The sequence below is a fragment of the Felis catus genome, chromosome C1, assembly GCF_018350175.1.
Source record: "Felis catus isolate Fca126 chromosome C1, F.catus_Fca126_mat1.0, whole genome shotgun sequence".
NCBI lineage: Eukaryota > Metazoa > Chordata > Mammalia > Carnivora > Felidae > Felis > Felis catus.
In genome coordinates this window covers 78,520,063-78,547,491 of record NC_058375.1, presented here as the reverse complement: position 1 = coordinate 78,547,491, position 27,429 = coordinate 78,520,063, and the positions used below count along the sequence as shown (strand labels likewise).

Sequence of the window (27,429 nt, the reverse complement as noted above, 5' to 3'; positions counted from 1 at the left end):
TCTAAACATTCAGTTCTGAATGTTTATATTCTTCTGAAAATCCAAGTTTTTGGCTTTTTGAGAGCTGTGCTCAAATGAAAGGTCTCACATGGCTTCAGGAGCTATCTTGTATGACAACAAATCCTAATGTAACTCCAGGCATAGCATGTTTCCCCTAACCAATAATTTTTAAACCTTTTTTAAAAAGCCATTTTAAAAAATACTAACACAACGTACAGAGAAGTTCATAATACAAAGCAACAACATAATATGGGTAAACACATTACCCATATAATCACTGTTCAGGTCAAGATAGAGGATATTGCCTATACCCCAGAAGTCTACCCAATCATACCCTACTCCCTTATCTTGAGTTTTTTGGTAATCGCTCCTTTGCTTTTCCTTATAATTGTGTCATCTTTATATGCCTTTCTGTACAGTTTAATTTTGAGTAGAATCTTATTGAATTTTTTAATTTTTGTCTGTTCTTTGTTCAACATTATTTTAGAAAGAGTAATCATTTTTATTGTTGTACATGTTCCATTTTATGAAAACATCATAATGTATCTCTCCATTTTAATATTAGTGGTCATTTGGGTGTTTCCCAGTTGGGACTGTTTTGAACAGTGCTGTGATTATGAGCAATCTTGTGCACTATACTGACCACACGTACATGTTTCTCTAGCATGTATACCAAAACTATTCCAAAGTGTGGAATAGTTATGTCACAGAGCATGCAAATCTTCAACTTTATTTTCCAAAGGGCTTGTACCAGTTTAAACTCCCAGCAGCAGCATATGAAAGTTCTTGCTTGTTCCATATCCTCTTCAACACTTGATGGTGAGAGATGCTTTAACTTGTGCCATTCTGATGGGTACACATTGATATTTTGTCATGGTTTTAATTGCCATTTACCTGATCGCTAATGATGTTGGCCACTTAGATTTCCTCTTTTTTAAAGTACCTGCTAAAGTCTTTTTGTATGTATTTTTCTACTGGGTTGTCTTTTTCTTTGGATGTGTAGTTCTTTATTTATTGAGATTATGTTTTGCAAATACCTACTCCTACTCTGACTTGTCTTTCATTGTTGTTTTTTAATTTGTATCTTTTGATGAGTGGAGTAATAGTTTTAATGGACAGTAGACCACTCCCCCCAGAAGTTGCACAGGCATTTCAAATTCAACGTGTTTAAAATTATATGTGTTCCTAGGAGTGCCTGGGTGGCTCAGTCGGTTAAGCGTCCGATTTCGGCTCAGGTCATGATCCTCTGGTCCGTTAGTTGGAGCCCTGCATCGGGCTCTCTGCTGTCAGTTCAGAGCCTGGAGCTTGCTTTCGGATTCTGTGTCTCCCTCTCTCTCTGCCCTTCCCCCACTCACGCTCTGTCTCTCTCTGTCTCTCAAAAAATGAATAAACATTAAAAAAATTTTTTTTAATTATATGTGTTCCTATTTCATTCCCTCCAAATTTTTTTTTGTATTAAGCCTTCTTTTTTTTTTTAATTTTATTTATTTATTTTGAGCAAGAGAGAGACAGAGAGCATGAGTGGGGGACAGGCAGAAAGAGAGAATCCCAAGCAGGCTTCACACTGTCAGAGCAGAGCCTGATGGAGGGCTCAGTCTCACAAACTGTGAGATCATGACCTGAGCTGAAAGCAAGAGTTGGGACGTTTAACTGAGCCACTCAGATGCCCCTGTATCTCAAGTCTTCATCAATGGTATCATCTCTTACTGAATTGTTCAACCTAGTAGGAACTTCACTTACACGTTTTTTTTTAGCCCTTTACATCAAGGCTATATAGAGAGAGAGAGTATATAAACTTTCAACTTTACTGGATAATACCAAATTATTTTTACAAAATGCTTGTTCTAGTTAACATTTCTACCAACCTTTTACCTACTCACCTACTCTTGTAGATTGGCTTTCAGATAATTTTTCATAACTCATACAGACTGATGTGTCTTGCCTAGCTCTTCAGTTCCTTCAAAGGAGAAAAGTGCTGAGTAAATCTAAAACTAAATCAAAGGTAATTTTAATTTCAGAAACTTTTCTTTCACTCTTTCTTAGCCTTTCTATTCCCCCAGCCATTCCCTGAATTCTTCTGTCCCCAGCCTTACCTGAACGATTGTAGTAACTTCCTTGCCAGTTCTCTTTTCTCTAGCCTCAGCTCTTCCACAAAGCTATCAGAATTAGCTTTCTACAACATAAAAAAAACTTTTATTGACTGTCTTTTACCTAGCAAATCATATCAAAGTTCCTCAGCATAAAATGCTTACCTTCTCATTGTTGCCCCAATCTGCATTACCTATCCGTCCTCCCTCCCTGCCCACTACACATACACACACTTTTCAAAATTTTCACATTCTTTCAAAATTCTGTACCATTCTGCAAACTACTATGCCTTCCTTAATTGATATTTCTCTGTACCCCCTAGTCCTCTGCTTTTAAGGTATTTCTTCTTACTGAGTTCTCCATGGCTAGCTCCCTCTTAATACATTTAGTAAATTTGTTTTCAGTAAACATTTTGATGATTCAACTTTCATTCATTTGCTCATTGCATGCAGATTAAGATCCATGAATAGATCTCTTGCTAAAATCTGAAACTGCTTTTTCAATTATAAGAATAATACATTTTAGGTTGTTCTTAGTCATGGAAATATTTTCAATCATTTTCAGGTTCCACTAGGGGGAGAACTCTGTCAAATATTTTGATATTTCATATTTCTTTGGACTAACTCTTCCAATTAACATTACTCTCTTGTGAATAAAATTTTTTCCTATAGAAGGAAAAATAGGATAAAAACAGAGAGCAAGGCAAGCTATAAGATACTCTTAAATACAGAGAACAAACTGAGAGTTGCTGGAGGGGATGGGGATGGGGTGATGGGCATTAAGGAGGGCACTTGTTGGGATGAGCACTGGATGTCATATATAAGTGATGAAACACTGGGTTCTACTCCTGAAACCAACACTACATTGTATGTTAACTAACTTGAATTTAAATAAATGAATTTAGAAAATTATCCGCCATAAACCAATTTCTCTCCAACTCTTCACTTAATAAACTATATTATTATGTAATCTGTTATTAATATAATTAAGGCCTTCTTAAAGTATATGAAATTATACTTGTATAAGTGTCCTATTTAGATGAGGAAATACATCAAGTGAACAAATACTCATTTGTATAAACACAGTATTTGGTAGTAGATACACTTGTGAGGCTGAAGTTTATTAAATTTGATTTCAAAGATGCTTCAGTCAACTTGAAACTTTAGGTCTGATTTAAAGTTTATAAACTTTCCTTGGAGCATCTGGGTGGCTTAGTTGGTTAAGTGTCTGACTCTTGGTTTTGGCTCAGGTCATGATCTTACGGTTTCATGAATTCGAGCCCCACATCGGGCTCCAAGCTGACAGTGCAGAGCCTGCTTTGGATTCTCTGTCTCCCTGTCTCTCTTTCCTTCCCTGACTTTCTGCTAGTTCCTTGTTCATTACCTACTTAGTAGCTTCCAGTGGCTTTCAGGACAGAGTTCAAAGTCTGGCTTCTCTGCACAAGACTCTCGTTGCTCTAATCTTCCCTCCCTTTCTAGCTTCATTTCCTACTTTTTCTAGCATTTACCTATACTTGAGCCACAATAAACTGGTTAAGAATCCTGCAAATTGAGTTGCCTGGGTGGCTCAGTTGGTTGCGCATCTGACTTTTGATTTCAACTTAGGTTAGATCTCATGGGTCATGGGATCAAGCCCTTCAGCTGACTCTGCACTGACAGTGCAGAGCCTGCTTGGGATTCTCTCTCTCTCTCTCTCTCTCTCTCTCTCTCTCTCTCTCTCTCTCTCTCTCTCTTTCTCTCTCTCTCTCTCTCTCTCTCTTTCTCTCTCTCTCTCTCTCTCTCTCTCTCTCTTTCTCTCTCTCTCTCTCTCTTTCTCTCTCTCTCTCTCTCTCTCTCTCTCTCTCTGCCCTTCTCTCTTCCCGCACACTTTCTCTCAAAATAAATAAACTTAAAAAAAAAAATCCTTTAAATCCCAGTTCACTCTGTTTTTCTTCTCTTCTCTTTTGATCTTGCTTTTCATTCAGAGGTCAGCTTAAGTTTGACCTGCTGTGATCAGCCTTCTCTCATGATGCCATCCCAGTCTATTTTGTTGTCTTTGCTCCACTAACCCACTCGGTTATAGACTTCTTTTATAAACCATCTCACACTATTTTAATTACTCGTGTTGAAAAGTCCCGATGTGACTAAAAGAATAGATTAAACTATTAATTTGAATGTGGTATTGGACTCAGTTCAATAAATATTTATGGAGTGCCTACTATGGGCTAGTCACTACTCTAAATACTTTAGAAGAATTAGTGAACAAAATACACAAAAATCCCTTTCATTTTCAAGTTTAATGGTAGAGAAGTCAGATAAATAAAATAAATGAATCATATAGTGGGTAATTTAGAAGATGATGAATACAATGGAGAAAAAAAATGTAAGAAAGGAAGAGGGTTGGAATGTTGGGGGTAGGTTACTTTTACTATTTTAAAATAATGTTGTAGGGGCACCTGGTGGCTCGGTCGGTTAAGCATCTGACTTTGGCACAGGTCATGATCTCATGGTTTGTGAGTTTGAGCCCCACATTGGGCTCTCTGTTATCAGCACAACACTCTCTCTCAAAAATAAAAAAAAACCTCTTTTTTTAAAGTGCCATTTTGAAAAATAAAAAGTAATAATGTTGTAAGAAATGGCATATTAGAAGGGGATATTTAGGGGCACCTGGATGGCTCAGTCAGTTGAACATTCAACTCTTGATTTCAGCTCAGCTTGTGATCTCAGGGTCATGGGATTGAGCCCCTTGTTGGGCTCCACCTGCTTAAGATTCTCTGTCTTTCCCTTGCTTGCACTTGCTCACACATGCTCTCTCTCTCTCTCTCTCTCTCTCTCTCAGGAAAAAAAAAAATGGTTGGGGGGTGGGATAGTTAAAGATTTCAAGCAGGTGAGGCATGCAAATTTAGGGAAAGAATTCCCTGCTAAGGTATTAATAAAAGCAAAGAGCCTAAGGCCAGGATCATGTCTGATTCGAGCCCTTGGGTGAAGTAAGAGGGGAAGTAGAGGAGGTCTGAGGATTAAATAGGGCAGATTATGTAGGGCCTAAGAACTTTGGCCTTTGTCTGAATAAGATAGAAAAGTCATTCAAGGGGCGCCTGGGTGGCTCAGTCGGTCAGGTCATGATCTCGCGGTCTGTGAGTTCAAGCCCCGCGTCAGGCTCTGTGCTGACAGCTCGGAGCCTGGAGCCCGCTTTTGTTTCTGTGTCTCCCTCTCTCTCTGCCCCTCCCCCATTCGTGCTCTGTCTCTCTCTGCCTTTCAAAAATGAATAAATGTTAAAAAAAAAAAAAGAAAAGAAAAGTCATTCAAGGTTTTTGAGCTTAGGAGTGATCAATTAGAAGACATTTAACCTAGCAATACTCCATGGTACATTTATACACCACATCTTCTTTATCTATTCATCCATTGATGGACATTTGAGTTCTTTCCATACTCTGGTTGTTATTGGTAGTGCTCCTATAAACATTGGGGTGATTACTCGGCAGTCATAAAGAATGAAATCTTGCCATTTGCAACTACGTGAATGGAACTAGAGGGTATTATGCTAAGCGAAATTAGAGAAAGACAAATATCGTATGACTTCACTCATATGAGGACTTTAAGATACAAAACAGGTGAACATAAGGGAAGAGAAGCAAAAACAATCTAAAAACAGGGAGGGGGATGAAAACATAAGAGACTCTGAAATATGGAGAACAAACAGGATTACTAGAGGGGTTGTGGGAGGGGAGATGGGCTAAATGGTTAAGGGGAATTAGGGAATCTACTCCTGAAATCATTGCTGCACTATATGCTAACTAACTTGGATGTAAATTTTAAAAAATAAGTAAAAATTAAGAAGGAAAAAAAGACATTTAACCCATTAAAAAGATTTAATTGAACTTGATTCAGAAAAAATGCTTTTAAGAGTAATTCATAGTATTTAGGAGGGAGGAAATGGTGGTTAAAAAGTGTTTCCTCTTTCTCTTAGTGGAATTTTCCACCTTTATTCATTGATCCAAATGTTATTTATTAGTCAAGGACTTTATTTTTACATTCATATTAAATAGAACTTGCTCTGCTTTGCAGGTGGAACAAAACACAGAAAAGTTCATTTTGTTCAGATAGTTGAATAAAATTGGTAGGAATTAAACTGAAGCTTTCTGATATTTAACCTGGAATTGAATTTGTATTTTGGTTATTATAAAGATAAGCAGATTAATTTGTCATAACCATATTAAAAGCTTTTGGGGGTCAAGCACATCTATAAAATTAATGCTGCTTGGTTATAAGTAATGGAAAAATTTTAATTTAAAACAGTGTAGTTCTACTCAAATCCAACTTTTTGTTCTTTTCCTGGTAGCCAGTAACATTTACCCACTTTCGTTAGTTTGCCCAGCAGATAACCTCTAGGGATGCCTCACATGGGCAATACCCCAACCACTCGTGGCTTAAAAAACACCCACTCAAAATTCTGTTCTGACCTAAAATGAGTGAGTTAGGTTTAAATCAGTGTGCCCAGATCAGTATGCAGTTTTGGCAGAGATGGAGAGGAAGTGATAAAATCTTTATCACTGAACTTTAAAATATGTGTTTTAATAACATTAAATTACAGTGACATTACTAAATGATGGTGTTTTTCATAAAGCTTTGTGATCAGTCTGTGCTTTCCAGTTTCCTGAGCTAATTTGTTAATGGTTTCACAACAGGTGGTAGTTTATCTGCCAGCTCTTGGCTAACAAACTTCTTTTTGGAAGTTTCCCCGCCCTTGAAGTAAAATGGTTTTCATTTTGAGCAACTTAAATAGTAAAATATTTTTCATTTTTCTTAAATGATTTTCTCAAAATCTTAAGCATTTTAAATTATGAATATAGCTATTCTGTAATTTTACCTAGTTTTAATAATAATTCTCAGCAGAGGAAGTTAGATATATAGAATATTTTACTCAGCTTGCTATGTAGTCATTAAGTGTTATAAAATTCAGTTAAAATTTTTTTTTTTACTTAGGTGTTCAGATTCTTTGGTATCCAACTTTAGTATGCAGTTAAATATGAAGAAATTAAATACCTAGAGGTTTCTAAGTTATTGCTGTATGTAGCATCTGAAGAATTACTGAAGAGTGATTAGACCTTTAAATACCATCATGGCAATGATCATCTTGGTGTTATTAAAAGTTACTAAGGTTTAGTTTATGTACACCTGGCATATACATCTTGGTCTCTCATACCATTCTCTAGTAAAAGAAACCAAGGCTCCTCAGAGAAATAGCTGATTCCAGGGCTGGGACAGGAAATACAGTAAGGACGAAGATGAGCCTAGACACCTTATAATACTAGAGAAAGGAGAAGCTCAAAAACAAAATCCTATATTAATAGGAGTATCTTAAAGGGACAGATGAACCAACCTAAAGAGCTCCTAATGGCCAAAGGTAGAACAATTAAGGAAAAAATACTTCATAGTAGATTGTAACTCACAGTATAAAGTAAGTATCCAAGGGGCACCTGGGTGGCTCAGTCAGTTAGGCATCCAACTGTGGCTCAGGTCATGATCTCACTGTTCGTGGGTTTGAGCCCTGCATCGGGCTCCACACTGACAGTGTGGAGCCTGCTTGGGATTCTCTGTCTCTCCCTCTCTCTCTGCCCCTCCCCCATTCATAACTCTCTCTCAAAAATAAAATAAATAAACTTAATAAAATATCCATGAGTCCATACTGATATAAATAATGATTAAAAAAATAATAAATGAGGGAAAAGAGATAAATTTCTATGCAGAAGAATTCTAAATAATTGTTGTAGATATTCTACCCTTAAGGAGAAGAAAAATAAGTGCTTCTCCTTAAGTGTGGACTGTGCACAATGACTTCCCTCTGAAGGGTACAGTATGGAAAAGGCAGAAAAAAAAAGAGTAACTGTATAGTGGAGAAACTTCACAAACACTACCTCAACACAGATAATCAAGGTCAACATCAGTAGTTATTAATCATATTGATAGTTCGTACCCTTGATACGGTATGAAAATGGTATTTCTGTAGTCTTTTAGTAATCTTTATACCCCATTCTTGACATGAGAAGAAATGTCAGACAAAGTTCAATGGTGGGGCATCCTACAAGATACTTGACCAGCACTCCTCAGAGCTCATCAAAAACAAGTAAAGTCTGAGTAACTATCACAGCCAAGAGGAGCCTAAGGAGACATGACAGTAAAATGTAATGTAATGTGGTATCTTACATAGGATCTTAGGGCAGAAGAAGGACATTAGCTCACAAACAAACAAAAAAAACTAAGGAAATCTGAATAAACTGTAGACTTTAGTTAGAAATATATCAGTATTGGTTCATTAATTATAATGAATTATAACAAATTTACCACAATAATGAAAGATGCTAATAATAGGGAAACTAGTGCAGGAGGTATATGGGAACTTTCTGTCTTCTCATTTTTTCTGTAAATCAAAAACTGTTCTTTAAAAAGTCTATTATAAAAAAATACTTTATATAATCTCGTGGTTTTTTGGGACCCTTGGAATCCTATAAATTTAAGTATTCATCACAAAATTGATTTGCTTCTAATTAAACTATGATTTATAAGAAATATTTTCTAGCTTTTGACTTTATGCAAATGCTGACTTTTCATATGGACATGTAGTTGGTCCTATAAGAAAGATCACTTTAAAATGTGTATTTGTGTTTGTTCTTTCTCTTCACAAATGGAATTAAGTCAGTCTTAGCATTAAAATTTTTTTTAGATTTATGTTCTCCCTTACATACTTTCAAATTACCTTATTATTTTCTTAAAAGTATTTATATGTACTTTTTTCTAGTTGCTAAACCATAAAAAATATTCAAACCTTTTTTGTGCATGACTTTAAATTACAGGAAACTGTTTTAGAAACTTTATCAATAGTATGTGAGATGAGTATGATTTTGTTTTTAGATGTTTCAAATGAGTCACCTTGAAGTCACAGAGAGGCTACCATTTACCACAGTTACTATTATGATTAATTTTTCTTTGGGCAAAGTACAAATCAGTAATAACTTACTAGAGCTTAGTGGTTGCTATTGATGTTTCAGTAAGGTTATGTTGATTAATCACGGTGATTACTTATCACCTGTCAGGGATTTACTCATATCATTGGGTTTTCTTCTATAGTAATTTCATATGCAGTTATAATTTGCTTAATATATTTTGCTTTAATAAATGCATCGAAAATACCAAATTAGGACTTAAAAATTGTCCCCCTGCTGCAAGTTAACATGGTTGCCTCTGTGACCGTTGAACATAGTTTCATAATATAGCCTCGAAAAAAAGTATTATTTAACCTTTAAAACAGCAAAGATATTGCCTTCTTATGGCCTCTGAAATATTTTAGCTTTACAAAGGAGAAAGAGAGCGCTTGGATATATGTTTAGCATAGTCTCTCTTTGAGGTATATTTTTTATCTGTGCATGTAATTTAAAATATTTTTTAAATGTAAACTTTACACTTGCATTTGAGACTAAGCAACCTGCATTGTGTCATGACCCTTCTAATACCACAAACTTTCTGTAATACTTCTCCCAGTGAAAAACCCACATCCTATGTATAACCTTAGATTTATTTTGAAATCTCTATGAAGAGAGCATAGAGATTACTAATTGTTTCTGTTATTTCCTTTAAGGGTGTGATGTCTATTTGTAAACCTTGTTTGAAGTTTTAATTTGAAAAGCTTAAAATGTTAAACTATGCCAAATACTGATTTCCTATTCTAAAATTATAAAAATGTATCAACTAATTATAAATTTCAATTGAGAATTGGGTGGCATATTAAACATCTGTAGAACATTCAAGAAAGGAGAAAGGAATAGTGCTTCTAATAACCAATACTTCTAATACCACTGGCCAGGAGAATATCAGCAAAGGCAAATTTAATGATAAGCCACTTTTTTTTTCTGTTTTATTGCTCTTCTTATTTTTATTATTTCCTTCCAGGTTAGACTTACTTTGTGTTCTTTAACTTCTTAAGATGGATGCAGAAATCCAACATCATTTTTATTCTTTTTTTTTTTTTTTAACGTTTATTTATTTTTGAGACAGAGAGAGACAAAGCATGAACGGGGGAGGGGCAGAGAGAGAGGGAGACACAGAATCAGAAGCAGGCTCCAGGCTCTGAGCCATCAGCCCAGAGCCCAACGCGGGGCTCGAACTCACAGACCGCGAGATCGTGACCTGAGCTGAAGTCGGACGCTCAACCGACTGAGCCACCCAGGTGCCCCACATCGTTTTTATTCTTTAAAAATATTGGTAACCACTCTTAAATAGGAGAATTGTTAAACCATAGTAAATCCATACTTGTCATAGTCTCTATCTTCAAGAAAGACTAAAGATCTGCAAGACATATTAAATGAGAAAAATCATAGACAATGTAGTACATAATTCCGTGTGTGTTTTAAAAAGTATATGTGTGTGTACTACCTGTATACACATATTTATGTTTAAATACATTAGAGTAGTCTGCTGTGATACCTGTCAAAACTGTTGACAGTGTTCCCTCTGAGGAGAGTAAAGGGCTTAGTGCAAAAGAGTAAGGGGCAGGAGTTTACTTTTTACACTATATGAACTTAGATGATTACTATTGTAATTTTTGAAAAGTATATGCATTTAAACGTATATACTTTAAGATAATCATTGCTAGAATGGAAATGAGAATTAGAACTTCCAAATAATCATAGGAAAATAGCAACAAAGAAAACTTGGTTCATCAAACAAAAGTGCTGTACTCATTCTGTGGCCTTGAAGTCCCTGAGTTGTCTGGCTCCTGCCTACTTCTCTTGACTGTGTCATAAACCACACTACCCTTCATGTGTTATGCTCTAGCAACACCATCCTCCTTTATGTTGCTTGCACCAAACTTATTCATTCCTACATGAAGGCTTTTGCTCTTACTCTACTCTGCATTTGGACACTATGCTCCCTGAGCCATTCTGTGGTGGTTCCTTCTCATCATTTTTATCTCAAAAGTCACCCACTCACAGATTTTCCCTGACCACCTTTGTAAAGTTGGACCCTTACACTGTTTACTCTCTGTTTCATCATCATGTTTTATATTGTTTATGACTCTTATCAGAGTCTTTAATTATCTTCACATCAAGAATTAACTCACTCCCGTGAATACTGTTAGAACCTTATTTATATTATTTACTGCAGTATGCCTTTTACCTGGCATATAACAGGTGCTCAAAAAACAATTGCAGAATGAGTTTTAGGGGGCAGAAAACAGCCATCTTTAAGAGAGTTTGATACTCTTTTTTTTTAATTTTTAATTTTTTTATTTTAGAGGGAGAGTGTGCTAGAGCAGGGGAGAGCGGTGGGGGGGAGAGAAAGAAAAAAGCGAGAGAGAGAAAGAGAGAGAGAGGAAGGAAGGGAAGAAAGAGAAAAGAAAAGAAAAGAAAAGAAAAGAAAAGAAAAGAAAAGAAAAGAAAAGAAAAGAAAAGAAAAGAAAAGAAGAAAAGAGAGAGAGAGAGAGAGAGAGAGAGAGAGAGAGAGAGAGAGAGAGAGAGAGAATGAATATCTTAAGTAAGCTCCATGCTCAGCACAGAGCCAGACATGGGGCTCCATCCTACCACCCTGGGATCATGACCTCAGCTGAAACCAAGAGCCAAACACTTGACCAACTGAGCCACCCAGGCTCCCTGAGGGTTTGATATTCTGTGCCATAAGAGGTAGTAGCATGTTCTAAGGACCACATATGTAAAGATTTATTTAAATAAATGGTGTCCCAGAGGTAGATTGAAACTGATCCTATACTTTTTTTTTCCTTTTCTTTGCAATTTTTTATTTAAATTCTAGCTAGTTAACATTTAGTACAATACTGTTTTCAGGAGTAGATTTCAGTGATACATCACTTCCATATAACACCTAGTGCTCATCATATCAAGTGCCCTCCTTAACACCCATCACCTATTTAACCCACCCCCCACTCACCTCCCTCATTCAACCCTCAGTTTGTTTTGTATCTTTAAGAGCCTCTTATGGTTTGTTTCCCTTTCTTTCTTTTTTCCCGTCTCATAAGTTCATGTGTTTTGTTTCTTAAATTCCACATATGAGTGACATTATATGGTATTTGTCTTTCTCTGACTGACTTATTTTGCTTAATACCCTCTAGCTCTATCCACATTGTTGCAAATGGTAAGATTTCATTCTTTTTGATGGCTGAGTAATATTTTAATATATAGAGAGAGACAGAGACAGAGACAGGCAGACACCACCTCTTCTTTATCCATTCATCAGTTGATGGACATTTGGGTTCTTTCCATAGTTTGGCTATTGTTGATAATGCTCCTATAAACATTGGGGTTCATGTAACTCTTCAAATCTGTATTTTTGTACCCTTTGGGTAAATACCTATAGTGCAATTGCTGGATTGTAAGGTAGTTCTGTTTTTATCTTTTATGGAATCTCCATACTCTTTTCCAAAGTGGCTGCACCAGTTTGCATTCCCACCAACAGTACAAAGAGAGTCCCCCTTTCTCTCCACCCTCGCTAACACTTGTTTCCTGTTTTGTTAATTTTAGCCATTCTGACAGGTGTGACTTGTTATCTCTTCATGGTTTTGATTTGTATTTCCCTGATGATGAATGATATTGAGCATCTTTTCATATGTTTGTTAGCCCTCTGGATGTCTTCTTTGGAAAATGTCTGTTGAGGTCTTCTACCCATTTCTTAATTGGATTATTTGTTTTTGGGGGTTCAGTTTGAAAAATTCTTGATAGATTTTGGATACTAACCCTTTATCAATATGTCGTTTACAAATATCTTCTCCCATTCTGTAGGCTGCCTTTTAGTTTTGTTGATTGTTTCCTTTGCTGTGCAAAAGCTTTTTATCTTGATAAAGTCCCAATAGTTCATCTTTGCTTTTGTTTCCCGATTCCAGAGATGTGTTTAATAAGAAGTTGCTCTAGCCGAGGTCAAAGAGGTTGTTATCTGCGTTCTCCTCTAGGATTTTGATGGTTTCTGGTGTCACATTTAGGTCTTTCATCCATTTTGAATTTATTTTTGTGTGTGGTGTAAGAAAGTGGTCCAGTTTCATTCTTCTGCATGTTGCTGTCCCATTTTCCCAACACCATTTGTTGCAGAGACTGTCTCTTTTCCACTGAATATTCTTTCCTGTTTTGTTGATTAGTTGACCATATAGTTGTGGGTCCATTTTTGGATTCTCTATTCTGTTCCATTCATCTGTGTGTCTCTTTTTGTGCCAGTACCATATGGTCTTGATTTCTACAGGTTTGTACTACAGCTTGAAGTCTGGAATTATGATGCCTCCAGCTTTGCTTTACTTTCTCAGTGATTCTATAATTTTGTATCTAACAAAATAGTAAATAGGGCTTTTTTTTTTTTTTTTTTAAGGCAACTACTTTTCTACTTTAAAAGCAGCCTGAGGGGCGCCTGGGTGGCTCAGTTGGTTGAGTGTCCAACTTCAGCTCATGTCACGATCTCGCGGTCTGTGAGTTCAAGCCCTGCGTTGGGCTCTGGGCTGATGGCTCAGAGCCTGGAGCCTGCTTCGGATTCTGTGTCTCCCTCTCTCTCTGCCCCTCCCCCATTCATGCTCTGTCTCTCTCTGTCTCAAAAATAAATAAATGTTAAAAAAAAAAAAATTAATTATAAAAGCAGCCTGAAAGGAAAAGGAGCAAAACCTAGTGCAGTAAACTTTAAACATGACAGCTAAGAAAAGAAATAAACTAGTCTAGAACAAAGAGGCCTAGTAGGGCTTGGCTTCTAACCTCAACTGTCTCCTTTTCCTATCCTGTTCACCAAGCTAGATAGGTAAGTCAGCAAAATCGCCCGAAGATTCTTTCATATCCCAGATGTAGAGAGAAAGAAAATGAGTATGTAATTTTCTGAATGAGGAATTTCAGAAACTTCTGGAAGAACAATCCAGTCAAAGAGATTAGAAAATGAAAATCTGGATTTTAAAGTGAAGGCCTTGGGGATAACACACTGAATTTGGGGAATTAGACGAATCTTAAAACCCAGGTTTTGACATATATCCTCCCAGTTAGATAATACAGATATTTAACAAAACCTCAGAAGAATAAGGTCCTTATTTAGCCAGGTTCTTCCTTTCCCTGTGTTATTCCTCAGGCTATACAAAAGTTCTCAAAGAAACTTGAGCTTGGAGGGCAAAGAAAATAGATTTTTAAATATGGTGGAAAAAAGAGTTAGTAAGTAACCTACATTCTTAAAGCATTTGAAATATCTTGACAGTCACCCAGACATGAGCATGAGAAGAAATGGCACAGCAACTTGGTTTATATTATTTCAGCAAAAAAAGAGAAAGAAAGAAGGAAGGTAACTTAAGGATAAGAGAGGAATTACAATTGCTTCATGCTATGAAACAAACATGACTTCAATAAAATTAAGAAATCAAAAGATGATAAAAAAAATACTGATGTAAGAAATAAGATGGTGCTAGGGAAGCAAATTGAAACCCAGTGCATCACTGCAGAGACTAGAAAAGAGTAGTCTATTCAATAAGCAGTGTTGAAAAGTGGAATACTGGCATGGAAGAAAAGCTTGAGATAATCATAGTGAATGCAGAGATTAAGAATGTAAAACAGTTATTAGCTAACAGGTATGGATGAATGATAGATAATCTAACACTAAGGATAACTGGTGTCCCACAATAAATAGAAAGAAGATGTATTAAAAAAAATATGAACAGTTTCACATATGAGTGAAATCATGATATTTGTCTGTCTCTGATTGACTTATTTCACTTAGCATTTTACCCTTAGATCCATTGTGTTGTTGCAAATGGTAAGTCTCATTCTTTTTTATGGCTGAGTAATATTCTTTTGACTATATCTACCATATCATTTCTCTCATGTGTGAAATTTAAGAACCTAAACAGGGGCACCTAACTGGCTCAGTCAGAAGAGCATGCGACTCTTCATCTCAGGGTCGTGAGTTCAAGCCCCATATTGGGTATAGAGATTATTTACAGACAGACAGACAGACATACACTTAAAAAAAAAAAACGCACAAAAACCCGCACACTCTTTAAATACAGAGAACAAACTGGTGGTTACCAGAGGAGAGATAGGTGAAATAAAGAAGATTAAGAGTATACTTGACCTGCTGAACACTGAGTAATGTATAGAATTGTTGAATCTCTATATTGTACACCTGAAACTAATATAACATTGTATGTTAATTACACTTAAATTTAAAAAATATATAAACAATTGGGGTTCCTGGGTGGCTCAGTTGGTTAAGCATCTGACTCTGGCTCAGGTCATGATCTTGTGGTCCATGAGTTCGAGCCCCACATTGGGCTCTGTGCTGACAGCTCAGAGCCTGGAACCTGCTGAGGATTCTGTGTCTCCTTCTCTCTCTGCTCCTCCCCCACTCATGCTCTATCTCTCTGTCTCTCAAAAATAGATAAATACTAAAAAAAAAAATTTTTTTTAATATGTAAACAAGAAGAGGTCCCTGAAATTCAGGAAGATTTAAATACACAAATTAAAAGAACACTCTGTGTTCCAGAAAATTTTGACACACAATACTCCATAAACAGTCAAAGCAAATTATCCACAAAATTGTATGGGAAAATTAAGACTTGTCCTCCACATTTCTCATGGCACATTCAAGGCCAGAAACCAATGGAGCAGTGGCTATGCTGCACTCTCCAGTACAATAACCACTAGCCACATGTGGTAATTTAAATTTCAATTGATTTAAGTTAAACAAAATTAAAATCAGTCCCTCAGTCACACTTAGCTCCATAGCCTCAGTAGCTACTAGCTACCACATTAGACAATGCAGGTAGAAAACATTTCTGTCATCATAGAAGGTTCTCTTAGTACTAGTCTACAAAATTCTGAGTTTGGGTGACCCAAAGATATTATAGCCTAACAAGGTGTCATTTAAATATATTGAAGAGACAGGTTGGCATTTTCCAGTGTGAAAGACTGCTGGGATACAGTTTCCACAGTTCTTTCTTCAAAAAACTAGGAATTGTGAAATCTCACTTAAAACAAGTCAAAGAACTGAGAAATGCAGGTGCTGTTTAAAAAGAGAGGTGGTAACTATTGAATTAATTTGAATACAGAACTAATACTAAACAAACATGGGAATAAAGGGGTACAGGTTAGGATGGTTTCCTTCAAACTTTGACAGTGTAACAATGTTATCAAAAATCTGGAAGTGGAGATAGGGGAGATGAAACCAAGTATAAATGTACATATATCTTTACAGCAAGATAGGCAAATGAGTTTAAAGTATGTAATTTAAAAAAAAATGGACTCCAGCATCTTAATGTTTTTCATAAACACTTAAAGTTAGAGTCTTTTTTTTTTTTTTAAGGAAATTATGCCTCTTGTATTGAAGAAACACTTTGTATTCACTGTGCTTTTTTTTTTTATATGTAGCAAACAGTCATTTATTTGGGCAATTAAAATTACAATTCAAGGGACATAGTTTGGACAGAAACCTGGCTCAAGTTCCTTATATTTTCTTTTTTAACAATTTCAGCTAAAGTTTAAGATTTAATTTTCATTGTTATATTTTTTCCTTTGAGTTAGTTAAGGTAAAAGTATAATTTTACAGAAACAATTGTTTCTCTGTCTTAAAGCTGACTGTACATATTTCAAGATTTTAACATTGATCAATTATAGGAAATATGAATAAAAATGATATATTTTTAAATTGTTTTTCTCTACTTTTTTTCCCGAGGCATTTAAATTCCTCTATATATCAGGTGAACTCCCAAATCATAAGCTAAAGGTGATGAATTTTTGATAGGGGAGCAGTGAGAAAAACGATTTAATAACAATATTATTCACAGCCAAGCCAAACCATCTCATTGAAATTATAGAGACGAAATTAATTTTATAGTATGAGTTATTAATTTCAAATGCATATTATTGATACTATGTTTATATAGGCTGTCTTTGACTTATCTTTGTTTTCTTTTTTATACCTTGTTCTCCCTTGACTTCATATGAGAAGAGATTACTGAAATGATAAGTAATTATAATTGGGCTTTTCATACTGGCCTTCTTCTATACTTGATAAAAGTGGCTGGCTCCTTATCAAATTCCAGTACTCTAGTAGTCTAATAAGTTGATAAAAATTCTTGTTGGCAAAATCAGCTCTTCATGTGTCCTTTAAACAAATGAGAGAAGAGCATGTTTTATCAGTGAAATGAATATATAGGAAGCTGTCTGGTCATCTGATGCTAAGGAAGATACATGACAAACTTCAACAGCTAAGGAATGTATTCCCCAACTCTGGCTTACTATCACTTTTTACGGAGGGTCCAGGAAAAGATAACATGAATACATAAAATTATCAGCACCATTTTTAGGAAAACAATTCTAACATATATCCTGCTGTAGTTTGTTGCACAAATATGGGAGTAGGAGTGGAACCTGATTTCACCCTTGGCTTTTTCCTAGATAGCCATGTGATCCTTGCTAAGTTAGTTAGCTCCTGAGTCTGTTTAATGCTCTAATGCTGTTGGATCTAGGCCATGCTTGGGTCAAGCCACTTATGAAGATAATGCACAAGTACAGGGGCAGTGCTAAAAAAGAGGACAGCTTTTTAATTTATCAGTCTGGAGAAAATCTTGCTAAGAGAAAGAATTGGTGATCAGAATCCAAAGTATGAAAATAATAGGTCTAGACCGTGATAGTCTTCAAGCTGGCAGAAGAGGATCTCAAGAAATAACAATGCTGAGTAGTGGAATGACAAAAAGATGAACTGATACTTGCTTAGATTTAGAAAGGCTTTTTGGAACTAATTGTTTAAAAGTCTCAGTATCCCAAGACACTACTACCAAAGGACTTGTCAGGTCTTAACCTAGCATGACAGTGTTTATCATTAGTAAATAGGATTTCATCATATATCCTTTCCTGATAGGGGAAAAAGTGAGACAAAAGCTGTTTTACACTGCACAAGAGCACCTATTTGGAGTTTAACTTTGTGATATTAAAAACAAAATATAAAATACAAAGCCAAGAAATAAAAGTGGAGATGAATCTTCCACTGAGGTGATAAACCCTCATGACGTGGAATATGAGGATATTGAAATATGATGGTTCCAGCCATCCAGAAGATGAATCACATTTTTTTTAAGCTACAGGATTTTCCAGCTGTAGGCACTGCCTCACTGAGCAAAGTGAAGCTGAATAAGTGATATTCGATGCTTTCCTTTTATGACAAGTCCTCTCTTTTTTAGTCTTTTCTTGGTGACTACCTCTATGCTTTTCCCAGAATTTAAAGTCATCTACCTACTACAGGGGCACTGGGTGGTTCAGTCAGTTAAGCATCTGCCTTTGGCTCAGGTCATGATCTCACAGTTCATGAGTTTGAGACCCACATTGGGCTATGCGCTGACAGTGCAGAGCCTGCTTGGGATTCTCTCTCTTCCCTCTCTCTCTGCCCCTCCCCTGCTTGTACCCTGTCTCTCAAAATAAATAAATAAATAAACAAACTTAAAATCATCTATTTACTGCATAGAATATTTTTGCAAAGAGACAAATGACAGGTTAAAAGGCATTTTGTGTGTGTTTAAAGTGATGTGAAGTATGGATAGAGTTATTTAGACTTCCCATGATTGAAGAGTTAAACCTATAGGTTAGTTTCTTAGTAAGAGGCAAAAAAAAAAAAAAAAAAAAAGTCATAACTACTAATATTCATTATGTGTATCTTTTTATCAAATATATATAAATAATAAAATAATAAAGTAAATATTTACCAGCATAATTTATAAAATGCTGTCTTCTAGTGCTATTCCTATACATTTTCTTAGTCTTTGGCTTCAGATATTTAAGTTTCTCTGGCCATGTCTTCTGTGCTTACTCCCTTAACACAACCAAACTTTAAATATACATTATATTAGTTTTATCCTGCTGCCTATTGGGTTTGAAAAAAAGAAATAAAAACAGTACTTGACTTGGAGTTTTGTTGGAATGGGAAATTTTTGTATTTCAGCTTGGATAATACACAATCTCTAGACTTGAACTCTTAAAAATATTAACAGTCATGACAAAAAGCAGAGGGACTATTACAGATTTAAAGAGGGTAAAGAGATACACAATAACCAAGTGTAACCATAAACCTTGGTTTGATTCTGGATAGTAATAAACCCTTTAGAACCCTTTAAAATTTTTTTTAATGTTTTATTTATTTTTGAGAGAGAGAGAGAGAGACTGCAAGTGGGAGAGGGGTGGAGAGACACAATCTGAAGCAGGCTCCAGGCTCAGCAGTCAGCACAGAACCCGATACAGGGCTTGAACTCGCAAGCAGTGAGATCATGACCTGAGCCGAAGTTGGACGCTTAACCAACTGAGCCACACAGGCACCACCATTTAGGACCCTTCTAAGGGAATTTGAATAGGAGCTATGTATTCGATGATACTGTGATGTTAAACTATTACTTTAAGTGTGTTAGTGGCATTTAGTTATGTGAGGCAGTTCCTTGTTCTTAGGAAATGCATGCTGAAATATATAGTAGGGAAGTGTCATATCTGCAATTTACATTCAAATGGTTCAGAAGATACACGTACAGAGAGAACAAAAGCAGATGTAGCAAAATAGTAATTGGTGAATATAGCTGAATGGTATATGAGTATTGTACTATTATTTCGGCTCTTCTGTAGATTTGAAATATTTGAAAACTGAAAAGGCTAGAGGAAAATTTTGCAAATGTAAATGACAGACTAGGTGCTTTTCATGTTTTGCATCTATGCATCTGTTACATTAACTGGGGATTAACTGGTTAAATTCTCTTTAAAAACCCAAAAACTTCTAAGCAAATTATCCAGTTGCATAGGGTATTAAAAAGCCTATGGCTTGAAACACAGCTTTTAAAATCTGCTATCTTCCTGTCTCTAAGGAAGTGTCCTTCCTGTGCCAAGATAGGGTAAGTTATAACCAGCATTAAAAACAGATAAAGAAACAAATAAGACTCTTAGACATACCTATTACAATTATATGTAAAAAATGAGGCTAAATTTGTGAGTTTAAACAAACCTGAGCCCCTGCCTCTTTTCTCACCTCCACAATATTTTTTAATATACTACACTTTTTCTTCCAAACACTTGTTCAAAGCAAGTTAACATCCTACTCATCTCAGTTTTGCTGCAATATAATATGTGAGAAGCATGCTGCTTAGAGCTACAGAGGAAGTCTTTCACATTTTTACTTAATTTTTCTAGCTCAGTGCACCACCACATTTAATTGTTCAACTTTTTAAATAGTATGTTGGAGTATACAGTAGATGTAGGCGAGGATATCTCTGATTTCAATGTCTGCTTGCTACTGTGAATGTATACACATTGCACAAGTACATATTCACTTTTTTCCTCCTGACTACAGCAGTGACTAATTTTCCAATCAACTGTAGCAGAATATGTGACACATCCTGGGCACTTTATATCTCTGCCTCATCCTTTCCTGAATTGTAGCTCCCTGTGGTTGCAGGGATAAACCTGGTGAATGTATATACCTAAAGTCACTAAAAAACAGGCCAAGTAGTCAAACACCAGAATCACTGCTCTTAGCAAAATATTTCTCTATGCACATTTATGGTTATATTAAAGAAAATAGCTTTTTAACTCTATCAACCTGTTACCTAGTAAAAAGTTTAGAAAATTGGATCCCTTATTTACTGGCATATCTTCTCGTAGATATTGATAGTTTTAAGTTTTTAAAGAATTATTCAGCTGGTTCTCAAATCTTTGGTGTTTCTTCATTATTTTGAATAGTTATCTTAGTATTCAGTCATAGGGATCATATATGTGGGATTTTTTTCTGATCCAAAACATTATTTAGTTCCTCATCATACATTACTAAACTTTAAAATAACATTTTCTGTTTGAGAGCTAGGTTAACCAAGAAAGGGATTTGAGTTCAAAATTCAGCCAACCTCTGTAGACAGGGAACTGACCAGCTGAAACTAACATAGAAATAACATGAAGTGAAACTGATAGTAGAATTGAAAGAAATTAATTTAAGAACCCTTGCCAGTTTTCTTCTATTTTCATTCTAAAATATTTTCTCTCTGGGAATGTAGAGACTATTTGTAAATAAGTTGATGTGTCTTGGTCATTTAACACATTTACCATTGTGGTGGTAGTTAAAAGAAGTATTTACCTCTTTTTTGAAATTTCAAATTTATTTTTTTATTTATTTTGAGAGAGCGAATGTGTGTGCATATGAGCTGGGAAGGGGCAGAGAGAGAGGGAGGGGGAATCCGAAACAGGCTCCATGCCAACAGCCCCACATGGGGCTCAAACTCATGAACCATGAGATCACGACCTGAGCCGAAATCAAGAGTCAGATGATGCTTAACCAACTGAGCCACCCAGGCACCTCTATCTCTTTTTTTATATAAAAAACTATACTGAATAAATTCTGTAATGAGTATAAACTTAAAAAATATTATTTGAGATTTTTTAAGAAAGATAAAAGTATTTTATAACTGGTATATATATAGAATTTTGAATTTGTGTTTAAAAATAGTTAATTTTCAAAGGTTGTACAAACCAGTGTGTTTCAAGTGTAAGTCTACACACTGGCTGTGTCAGAACCACCACTTGTGTAGCTTTCTTTTCGTTTTTTTTTTCTGGTTGACAGTTTTATTTACTTTCTAATTTACATCCAAATTAGTTAGCATATAGTGCAACAATGATTTCAGGAGTAGATTCCTTAATGCCCCTTACTCATTTAGCCCAACCCTTCCCCTCCCACAACCCCTCCAGTAATCTTCTTTGTTCTCCATATTTAAGAGTCTCTTATGTTTTGTCTCCCTCCCTGTTTTTATATGATTTTTGCTTCCCTTCCTATATGTTCATCTATTTTCTCTTAAAATCCTCACACGAGTGAAGTCATATGATATTTGTCTTTCTCTAATTTTGCTTAGCATAGTACCCTATAGTTCCAGCCATGTAGTTGCAAATGGCAAGATTTCATTCTTTTTGATTGCGGAGTAATACTCCATTGTATATGTATACCACATCTTCTTTATCCATTCACCCATCGATGGACATTTGGGCTCTTTCCATACTTTGGCTATTGTTGATAGTGCTGCTATAAACATTGGGGTGCATGTGTCCCTTCAAAACAGCACACCTGTATCCCTTGGATAAATACCTAGTAGTGCAGATGCTGGGTCATAGGGTAGTTCTATTTTTAATTTTTTGAGGAACCTCCAGACTGCTTTTCAGGGTGGCCTCACCAGTTTGCATTCCTACCAGCAGTGCAAAAGAGATCCTCTTTCTCCGCATCCTAGCCAATATCTTTTGTTGCCTGAGTTGTTCATGTTAGCCATTCTGACAGGTGTAAGGTGGTATCTCATTGTGGTTTTGCTTTGTATTTCCCTGATGATGAGTGATGTGGAGTATTTTTTCATGTGTCATTTGGCCATCTGGATTTCTTCTTTGGAGAAGTGTCTATTCATGTCTTTTGCCCATTTCTTCTATGTGTTTTGGGTGTTGTGTTTGATAAGTTCTTTATAGATTTTGGATACTAACCCTTTATCTAACCTTTATGTCGTTTGCAGATATCTTCTCCCATTCTGTCTGTTGCCTTTTAGTTTTGCTGATTGTTTCCTTCGCTGTGCAGAAGTTTTTATTTTGATGAGGCCCCAATAGTTCTTTTTTGCTTTTGTTTCCCTTGCCTGCAGAGACATGTTGAGTAAGAAGTTGCTGCGGCCAAGGTAAAGAGATTTTTGCCTGCTTTCTTCTTGAGGATTTTGATGGCTTCCTGTCTTACATTTAGGTCTTTCATCCATTTTGAGTTTATTTTTGCATATGGTGTAAGAAAGTTGTCCAGGTTCATTTTTCTGCGTGTCACAGTCCAGTTTTCCCAGCACCACTTGCTGAAGAGACTGTCTTTATTCCATTGGATATTCTTTCCTGCTTTGTCAAAGATTAGTTGGCCATATGTTTGTGGGTCCATTTCTGGGTTCTCTGTTCTGTTCCATTGATCTGAGTGTCTGTTCTTGTGCCAGTATCATACTGTCTTGATGATTACAGCTTTGTAATATAGTTTGAAATCTGGGTGTAGCTTTCAATGTGTACTGATTTTCAAGCCCCATTCCCAGATATTTAGAATTCATTAGGTCAGCAATAGATTCTCTTAATCCATGTGTTTACAAAACTCCAACAATAATCATCTTTGGCAATCACTGTTTTAACCATTTCCTAGATTATGTTGTTTATATTATTATATTCACTTACCTAGCCATATATTTTTTAAATGGTAAATTTTATGTATATATTTTATCAAAATACCTAGCCATATTTAAAAAAAATATTTATTAGGTAGGATGTTTTTATTGAAGGTAACAGAAAACTCAATTCTGGATTTATGTATGGCTTAAATAATAAAGGGGCTTTATTGGTTCATGTACCTGAAAAGTCCAAAAGTAGGATATACTTAAGGAAAAGTTTGATTTGGGCTCCAGCTTGTTGCATTAGCCATGATTCTGAAAGCTCTGCTTTGCTTGTCATTTTTTATCCTTAGGAGGTTTTTTTCATCGTGTTAAAATGGCTAACAGATGAGCCTTATATGTACTTGCATAATATGCAGAATAAAAAACCGTAACCCATAATTTCCGGTAAAAGTTTTAAGAGTCACACAGTTTGAGCAAGACCAGAAGTAGTCACAATGCAAACAGATCTGATTATCCTGTTTGGTTTAAACCCTACCTACCAATCAGAGCCTACCTATGGGGTTAAGGATGGGGATAATTCCTGTAGTATGACCACTACATAATAAAGGAGAGAAAATAGATCTTGATGTAACAACCATAAAATCTACTTGAAAATATTACAGAGATGAACTGTAACTCAGCTTGCTCTAAAATTAGATTGTTTTAATAAAGTAATTTATGGTATAATATTACTTTTCAGTTTCTTAAGTTTCTAGTAAAAAAGTGAAGAAAGGGGGCGCCTGGGTGGCGCAGTCAGTTAAGCGTCCGACTTCAGCCAGGTCACGATCTCGCGGTCCGTGAGTTCGAGCCCCGCGTCAGGCTGTGGGCTGATGGCTCAGAGCCTGGAGCCTGTTTCCGATTCTGTGTCTCCCTCTCTCTCTGCCCCTCCCCCATTCATGCTCTGTCTCTCTCTGTCCCAAAAATAAATAAACGTTGAAAAAAAAAAATTTTAAAAAGTGAAGAAAGTACGAATCCTAGAGCAAGAGGTAGGTTTTAAATGAAGTACAAGTAACCTTGGGAAATAAATACCTTTTCACATATAGAAATGAACTACAGTATAGACTAAGTGCTTGCTTTCTAGAGGGAGAGGGCATGTATTATTTTTTTTTATTGATGTCTTCTCCAAGTATTTTACTGTGAAAATTTTCAAACATACAGAAGTTGAAAGAGTTCAACAGAGAACATCACAAACCACCACCTCCGTTCTAGTATTAATATTTTTGATATTTGTTTCATCTGTCGCTTTATTAGATATGTGTCTATCCACCATTCTAGCTATATTTTTTTTTTTTTCTGAGAGTTCAGGAGTGCGAGTGGGGAAAGGGCAGAGGAAGGAGAGAGAGAATCTCAAGGAGGTCCATGCCTAGCATGGAACCCCAGGCAGGGCTGGATCTCACCACTGTGAGATCATGACCTGAGCCAAAATCAAGAGTTGGATACTTAACCACCTGAGTCACTCAGGGGCCCCTTAGCTATCTTATTTTTTGATGCATTTCAGAGTAAGTTAAAGTTGTTATACTCTATCCCTAATTACTTAAACATGCATATCTTTAGGTTATTAATGACCTTTTGACTCAGAGACTTATACATGGAACTCTATGGCTTAAGGCCTCAATATGAATTAGATGATTATAGATATCATAATGGTAATTGCTAAAATAATTACTGAAAGAAAGGTCGGAGAGTAAAAGTGCATTTAAGTAAACCTTTTATAAATATTACTTTATGTTCTCTTAATATAAAGTTTCTTTTATTGCATGACAAAAAGTTATATATTTAAGGTGTGTTCAGTGAAATTATAGAATACCAAGATTGTTGATGTGTTGGAGCTCTTTGTTACTTACCTAATGAGTTTTGCTTAGGAAATCACTTAACTGGCAATCTGTTGTTATCAGCTAGACCAAAACAAAATGCAGGTTAGTGGTAAATTTATTAGTGTAGCTGACATTTTCCCACCTTATCAGAAAGAACTATGTAGACATTGCTTGAAAATAGAAAGGTATAAAAATTTTTGCAAAAAATAATCCTAAACATTAGATAATTGAATAAATTGTCTCAGAAGTGAAATTAAATTGTTACCCACTTTTTAGAATGTAATAGTTAACTGGATTTTTTTTTGGGGGGGGCACTGTAAATGTGTAGTTATTTAGTTACCTGATTTCATGAGAGTCCTTAAAAGGGTTCAATTCATCATTTAAATGAGAACCCATTTGCAGAACATAAAAACCACAGACTTAGATAAAAAGTTATTTATACATTTCAATTTATTAAATAGCACTTAGGACTTCTCTGACTTCACTTCAGTTTTTGAAATATCAGCTAGATTTGCTTAAAGCAGACTATTCAATCAGAATACCTTAGGCAGAGCTTTTCGACTGGTGTGTCTGTCACACTGGTATGCTACTAATATGTGTGACAAGTGTGCAGGGATGGGGGTCACTTCTAGAGTGCAGAGCTGCTTAATTACCCTTCCTTTGCCCTCAGTTTAATCAGTATGCCTTACAAGCTGTTGTTACAAACATTAAATTTCTTTATTGTAAAATTTCTCAACTGCCCAATTTTTTTTTTTATTAAATATTGCCTTTCCTCTAAAGAAATCAGGGTGCAAAACTTTGGCTAAACCTTACTAAGACTCACCTTTGGGGGAAACATCTTTGGAGTCAGTCACTTTTTTTTTTTTTTTTTTTTAGTTTTGTTTTGTTTTTGTTTTTGTTTTTTTTAATCTAAATGCTCTCTATACACAAACTCAGGACACCAAGATCAAGAGTTGCAGCCAGGTGCCCCGCTTAGTCACTTTTGTAAAACACATTTAATGATTTGTGTCTTGCCAGACTGTTTATCATGCAGGTTTCCCTACAGGAAAGAATTGGTATTAATTATTGTTAGTGGTCATTCAACAGCCTTTCAGACCTAAAGTATTTTGCTTTCTTGAACTTCTGTCTTGGAACATTAGAACTTACCTTGGGCTTTGTCATTTTATTCGCCCTGAGAATTTTATTTTGTCCTGAATGATATTATTGCTATGGGATATCCAAAATCCTCAAGAACTTTACCTTCACTGGGGACCAGATTTAAAGGTACCTTTTCTAAATCTGATTCTAAACCACAAATATCTGGCCTTTCCATCTCATCCATAAGGATTTCTTCCTAGTAGTCAATTGCACTTTCCATTTAATCAGCAATTATTTTCAAGGTAATTAATATGATATGATGCTAAAATTAGACTAAAAAGCCATCAAAGAGTACAGCTGAACACATATACCGAAAGTAGCCCTTTTGGAAGTATATTTACTTAATCAGTTGCTGCTGCTGCCATTTATCAGGTCACATACAGGATTTGGAAAATACCTTCTATAAGGATAATGACTATTTTATGTCAGCAAATATTCTCTCTCCATATTTTTTTTCTCTTTTCTACATTATTTTCTTCCTTCTTGACTCACTACTTATTCCTAATGCTTGACATAATCCTTTCCTACTTTGGAAATATACAGGACTGAGATGGAGTAAGTCTAGAACCAAGGAAAATTATGGGAAGGGGTAGTCATGAAACAGAGTGAATTTGGGTGATGGGTTTATTAGTCTTTATTATATTACTCTTTTGTTCTCTGTTTTTGAAATATTTTATTTAAAATGGGGAGTGGATAAAAATCAGATGCAGGCATAATTACATGTAAGCAGTATTAGACAACTATAAATTGATAATATGAGTCATTAGCTTAGGGCCATAAATGAAAGTATGCTTTAGCATTTCATCTTAATTTTTTTCTTTTTATATTGCAATTCCCATTGAAATAAGTGTGGGCTAAAATAAATAACTCAAGTAAAGTTTTGAAACAAATCCAAGAAAGCTAATTTGCTTGATCCTTTGCATAAATTCCCATATATTCTTGCCTCCTCAGGCAAACTCATGTTTAGAGTGCTGTGGGGGAAAAATGTGTCAACTGTTTATGTAATTCTTAGGCAATTGTTGGTTCACTCAGTTAGGAATAATAGTTTCTATTACACAGAGGTGTTGTGATGATTACATGTAAAGAGCTTAGAACAGTTGTTAGCACATTGTCAGCCCCAGTCCCTCTCCATCAGGATTGTACAAGAGAATTAAATCCTACAGAAAATAATCTGAGTAACTATTTTTTCAGTTCTTCTAAGTGTGGTACATAGTACCACTCTAGATGCATAGGAGGAAAG

General features: G+C 35.6%; 1 protein-coding gene across 20 annotated transcripts in view; it reads left to right on the top strand.

Annotated features, from left to right (window-relative positions):
• EVI5 (ecotropic viral integration site 5) overlaps positions 1-27,429 on the top strand; it is a 241,613-nt gene that overhangs the window by 169,721 nt on the left and 44,463 nt on the right. Inside the window, exon 19 of one of the 20 annotated variants that reach the window (XM_045036208.1) lies at positions 13,425-13,484. The exons of the other annotated variants lie outside the window; for them this stretch is intronic. Within the exon in view, the coding sequence (XP_044892143.1) occupies positions 13,425-13,445 (21 nt within the window). The 3' untranslated portion in view covers positions 13,446-13,484. Of the gene's footprint in view, positions 1-13,424; positions 13,485-27,429 lie in introns of those variants that run through there. 20 annotated transcript variants of the gene reach the window in all.